The sequence below is a fragment of the Myotis davidii genome, unplaced genomic scaffold (assembly GCF_000327345.1).
Source record: "Myotis davidii unplaced genomic scaffold, ASM32734v1 scaffold72, whole genome shotgun sequence".
Lineage (NCBI taxonomy): Eukaryota > Metazoa > Chordata > Mammalia > Chiroptera > Vespertilionidae > Myotis > Myotis davidii.
The window spans coordinates 4756596-4762402 of NW_006284618.1; the positions used below are offsets into that span (position 1 = coordinate 4756596).

The 5807-nt window shown below is 60.5% G+C and overlaps 1 protein-coding gene across 1 annotated transcript in view; it reads right to left on the reverse strand.

Annotated features, from left to right (window-relative positions):
• PTPRE (protein tyrosine phosphatase, receptor type E) overlaps positions 1 to 5807 on the reverse strand; it is an 84917-nt gene that overhangs the window by 5122 nt on the left and 73988 nt on the right. The window contains exons 12-16 of the mRNA XM_015572570.1: positions 5249 to 5537; positions 4850 to 4943; positions 3859 to 3935; positions 2893 to 3027; positions 685 to 810 (exon numbers count right to left, since the gene is read on the reverse strand). Coding sequence (XP_015428056.1) covers positions 685 to 810; positions 2893 to 3027; positions 3859 to 3935; positions 4850 to 4943; positions 5249 to 5537 — 721 coding nt within the window. The remainder of the gene's footprint in view (positions 1 to 684; positions 811 to 2892; positions 3028 to 3858; positions 3936 to 4849; positions 4944 to 5248; positions 5538 to 5807) is intronic.

Below are 5807 nucleotides of genomic sequence, written 5' to 3' on the forward strand. Positions count from 1 at the left end.
TGAGGGTTCGGTGGGGCTGTGTCCACTGTGGTCACCCGAGGGCAGGGTGGCCGTGGGAAGCAGGACATGCAGGGGGCGTCGCCGGAGCCCCCTGGCAGCTGTGCCTGAGCGGCCAGGCCATCTCTCCCTCCGGACGCCGGGGCCGGAGTGACCGTCAGGGCTGGGGTGAGCAGTCTGTGGTCTAGTTTCTGGGCCGTGCCTGGGTGGAGGGAGCCAGTCTCCCCGGGAGCCTCTCCGCAGAGCTGGCCGCTTTGCGCTCCGAACCAGGTCCCACAGACGAGCCGCTCACTATGGCCGCCCCCAGAACTCCCCCTTGGCCAGGACCAGAGCCCAGGACCCCGTGGGACCAGGACGGCCAGGGGCTCTGAAAAGGCACCTGCACGGAGCCCTGCAGAGGCCCCTGGGGGTCACCCGTCCCCTTTATCCCTCCTGCCCCCAGTCAGCATCCTTTCTCCTGAGTGGGGGTGGGCACCCTGTCCCCCTTGTCCCTTAGCAAGGAGGCAGGTGACCTTGGAAGTCTGAATGTTATAGAGCTGCCCTAGATAACCCGTACCCGTTTATCACGTGGGGCTCTGACCTCCACGTGGGGCTCCGACAGCCACGTGGGGCTCTGACCTCCACGTGGGGCTCCGACAGCCACGTGGGGCTCCGGAAAGGGCGGGGGGAGCCAAGCAGCCACAGTACCTGATGGCAGGTGACCAGGAAGTCGCGGACGCTGATGGCTTCGGAAAGGGCATCGCTCTTTATCTCGATGGTTATGTCGCCATGTGTCACGGAGCCCTCTGTCGGCCAATACTGGTAGCATTTGTCCTTGGGGGAGAAAATAGGACTTAAGTCTCGTAATGAATGGTGTGCTGCCAGGCGTTTTAACTACATGATGCAGGATTGCTCTCAAATGGTTTAAAATATTCTTTTGAATTTTTATAATAATTTGTTTGAGGAAGCAGAGGATATGCCTGGAAATAAGATCACAACAAAAAGAGAAAAGTGTTTCCGTTGAACATGTTTTGTCTGGACAAGAAAATGGCATGAATCCAAACTTGAATGCCCACCAATGCGCGCTGGGCAAGGGAACAGAATGGACGTGGACCTCGGACACAGGACAGAAGGGACCTGACGGGAAGGAGAGCTTATTTGATACGTGACGCTTGAAAAACGGGTTTTCCGTGAAGCTGGATTCCTGCTCACAGCCAAGAAGGGCTGCTAGGCACGCAGCCCCGTCAGCGGGAGTGGGCGGTGAGCAGATAACCCGCACGGCCTGTGTGGCTGCCTTCACATAAACAAACCCACCAAAATGCGCGCCCCCCCTCCCCCCCCCAGTGCTCACGGCAGGGGAAGGGGCACAGGACGTGCGGATGGCGGCTGGTGAAGAGGAGCACAATGAAAGGAGATGCATGAAGCCCAGCTTTAGGCGCCAGCACAGAAAAATGTCAAAGCATAATTCAGAGCCGAAACAGCAAGTCCCCGATGAACACGCGCTGAAATGATGCCCTTGACAGACAGCAAGAAGCCAGCAGAGATACGGCAGTGTCTTTAGACGCGCACGTATGACAGGAAGGTTGCTTTTAGAGCAAAGACACTTCCACTGGACGGCTTTAATAAACAGACAGACAATAATAAGTGTTGGCAAGGATGGGGAGCACCGGGAGCCCTTGCACACGGCTGGAGGGAAGTAAAATGAGGCGGCTGCTCCCCAAAGGGTAACTCAGAGGGAGCTGCAATACAGAGTCAGGATACTTCCCCCCAGGAATCTGCTGAGAGAAATGAGCACACGCGCCGGGTAAAAACCTGGATGTGAATGTTTGTAACATGACTCATAAGGGCCCAAGAGTGGAAACAGCTCAAACGTCCATGGACTGAGGAACGGACAAAGCAGGCGGTCCAGCCGCCCAATCAACAGCACCTGCCAGTCAAAGGGACGAAGAGCTTCTCCGGCCACCACAGGCCGAACCTCGCAAACATGATGCGACGGGAGGGAACTCAAGCACGAAAGGCGCGCGGTGAGGTTCCGTTTACGTGAGACGTCCAGGGCGGGCCAAGCCACAGAGTCAGGGAGCAGACCTGCGGTGGCAGGGGCTATAGAGAGGGCGGGGTGGGGGTGATGGTTTGTGGGCTCGGGGTTGCCCTCTGGGGTGATGAAATGATCTGAATTAGTGGTGAGGTTGCACAGGTCTGTGCGTAGACTAAAGCCCACTGAACGGAAGCCTTTAACAAGATGAATTGTATGGTATGTGAACTGGGTCTCAATAAAGCTGGTTTTTAAACAGCAAAGAAATCGAAACACAAATTCAGGGTAGTAGCTACACCTTGGGGGGACGCCTGGGTAGATGCACGTTATTGGCAAAAGTTCGGGTTTTCAGCTGGGTGGTGGGTTCAGGAGTCCTTATTATGTTATTAAATAAACACTAATCCAAGAAGGCCATGGATGGGTCTCTGGGAAAACGAAAATACAACTCGTTCAACTTGAGCAGGACAATGCCAAGGGCATAGGTATCAACAGCTATAGCTTTATGTCTTGATAAAAGTGAATACGTGTCTTTTTCCCCAATAAGTTTCGATCAAATTTGTATTTGTGGCAAACGCCAAATGGTGCAACTTCAAGGCAGGGTAAATAAAATCTAAGAACGAAAGCTGGTGGGTGGTTATAGTTAGCCCCACCCCCCGAAAGGAAGGAAGGACGGAAGGCAGGAAGGAAGGAAGGAAGGAAGGAAGGGAGGGAGGGAGGGAGGAAGAGTGAAGTGAGACCTTTTGCAGCGTTAACCTCTCTCAGTAGCTATGGCTGGACCTGCCCCCAAGAGCAGGTGGGACGTTTGCAATGAAGCACCTGCCACATGGGGTGGGCAGGACCCGTGTGCGCGAGCCGCCTGGGGCCCGGGCGGGGCAGCGCCTGACCTGCTCGCGCTCCTGCACCTCCGTCAGCATCACGATGGTGTGGCACCGCCACTCCCACACCATCCTCCAGAAGTCCTCCACCGTGTGCGCCAGGGGCCCCTGCGTGGCGATGAAGTAGTCCTTCTGTCGGTAGCCCTGCCGATGGGAGCAGAGGGGACAGTGGCAGGCGGACTTCCTCCCTGGGCTCCACCACCGGACCAGCCGGGAGTCCGCACAGCAGGGGCCAGAGGACGGAGAGCAGCCCGGGCTTCCAGGCCCAGGCCCCGGCCAGCCCCAGGGCAGGACGCCCGCTCCCTCTGCGGACTGGTCCTCTGAATGGCGACCACGCTCCGCCACCCACGGCTTTAATGGAAAGGACAGATAGTAGTAAGAGCTGGGCAGGATGGGGAGGCCTGGAGCCCTGGCACCTGCTGGCGGGAATGGAGGATGACCCTGCCACGCGCTGCGGCCCCCTGGGAGGCACCTGGGGGCTTTGACCTGACACGCTGCCAGGGGCTACGGTTCAGTTAGCATCGAGGTTGTGCAAAGAACCCGGGCGTAGCGTTAGAGGAAGTGGCCCACATCCCAGTTCCTCCCCGCGGCCTGAGGGGCCTTCGGCACAGTTTTCCCTCCTGCAAGCAGACATCCCGGCCAGGCTGGGTGCGAGCTGCCCGCCCACCGCGCTGTCAGGCACGAATGAGTCTGAGAAACCGCAGGAGCGAGGCCGGAGGCACCAGGACAACTGGTGGTGCCACAGGCGGGAAAGAGAAATGGCTCCTCATTTACAGCAGAACGAGAAAACGCTGGGCTGTGGGGCAGGGCGCCGCTCTCCGCTCCCCCCGCTCATTGTTCACTCTTTCTAACGAGGAATTCCCGTGAAAGGTGTGGGCTTGGGGAGACTGGCCCAGCCTCTCTGATGGTGACGGCCGGGTTCCTCTTGGGTCTGAGGAGGGGTCTCCCTCCGCAGCGCAGCGGGGCGGCACTTACGTCGATGAAGGACGCGTTGATGTAATCCGTGTACTCCTGGCCCCTTTTCATGGACAGGATCACGCGGTTGAAGTCATCTGCAGGGCGGCAAGTCCGTGGTGAGGGAGACGCCGTCCCACCGCCCGCCTGCCAGCTCCCCACGGAAAACTCGCTAACAAAGTGGCCACAAGCCAACCCCTCAGAGGGTTGACTGTGTAGAACAGGTGGGTGAACGGGGCCCCGGGAGGGGGTGTCGTCAGGAAAACAACCCAGCGATGGGTTTCATGCATCATGAACGGACAGAATTCATATCAAACTATGAGCGTGACAGACACTGCGTTTCAGGGGTGAAAGGCAGGTGGGCAGGTGGGCAGTTGGGCAGGTGGGCAGGTGGGCAGCCCAGAGACGCCGGCGGGGACGTCCCAGCCACAAGGACTCGAGTCCGAGGCCGGACAGTGTCCACGCACTTTCTGCGCAGTGTGGCCTCTAGCAAGTCTGTCTGCACCTGCTGATGTCCAGGCCGGGTCCCCGGGGAGGTGTCTGAAGGACGGACACTCCCTCTGCTCAAGGCGGCCGGGCCTTTAGGTCCCTCTGATCACTGAGGTCCATTCCTCGGCCCGCCCTCACCCAAGACCGGGCAGGCCAGCGTCTGGCCCTTTCCCTGGAAGGTCTCCGCTGAGCTCCTCAGGTCTGCGGTCTGGCCTGGGGGCCAGCACTCCTGCTCTGGGTAACGGGGTGCCAGGCCTCGCCCAGGCTGGGGGAAGACTCATGGAATGCAGAGCGGGGAGGCCTGAGTCATGCCCCTCCCCCAGCTCTGCGCCCATGTCTGCCCTGGGCACACAGGCCTGTCAGTGGGCGTTTTCTTCCTGGTGGGGGCGGGGAGCCCTAGGCCCAGAGCGGGCCTTGCCCTGGACCCTGGATAACAGAGGTGGGTGGTCGTGAACCCTCAGGGCCTGAAGCCTCAGGGACCGCCCGCCCCCCGCCCCGCCCGGGGGCCCCCCCGGCTGCATACACGGGATGATCTGGATGACCCGGGCCTTCTTCATGTTCGCCGGCAGGTTGCCTGTCCGCATGTTCTCCTTCATGATCCGGACGTTCGTCAGTTTCTGCAGCCGCAAAGGACCCAGCCACGCGGTTACACGCCAACGCTCCCGGCCCACCCTCAGCTCCCTGCCACAGGGCACTGGGGCCCGCTCCATCTCCAGACCCCTCCTCCCCCCGGCCTCGGGCAGTGAATGTATGCGGGACCCTCTCCCTGCCCGCCTGGCCGCTACCCCGCTCTGAGAGCCACACAGGAGTCCTCCCGCGAATCACGGAGGACCAGCCCTCCCTCCCTACCCCTCGCCTTCTCTGGGATCTTTGGGGAGGCACTTCCTGTACGCCGCCCCCTCCTGGGAGCCGGGGCGCTCACCCTGAACTCCTCCTCCAGCCCGATCTTGTCGAAGTGGGTGGCGGTGCCCTGCAGCGTCTGCAGGTGCCTCTCCAGGGAGGCCACGTCCAGCTCCGTGTCGCCGTAGAGGTAGTACTCCAGAAGGGCCTGGTAGATGAACGTGTACTGCACCTGCGGACCAACGGGCAGCCTGGAGTCCCCAGCAGGCCCTGCCCGAGCGAGGGGCTCAGCCGCCCCGGGCACAGGAGGAGGGTGGGACAAAAGTGAGGTTAATGGCCGTTGATAGTGACCACTTAGGGCCTTGAGTAAAGATCACGTTACTGGGCACGGTGCCCCCAGGCACTGCCCCCCACACGCCTCCGGGGGACAGCCTGCGCCAGGGCCGCAGAGGCAGCTGGGTGGCTTTGTAAAGCTCAGACCAGCGAGGGGCTGCCGCCCCGGGCGCAGGAGGAGGGTGGGACAAAAGTGAGGTTAATGGCCGTTGATAGTGACCACTTAGGGCCTTGAGTAAAGATCACGTTACTGGGCACGGTGCCCCCAGGCACTGTCCCCCACACGCCTCTGGGGGACAGCCTGCGCC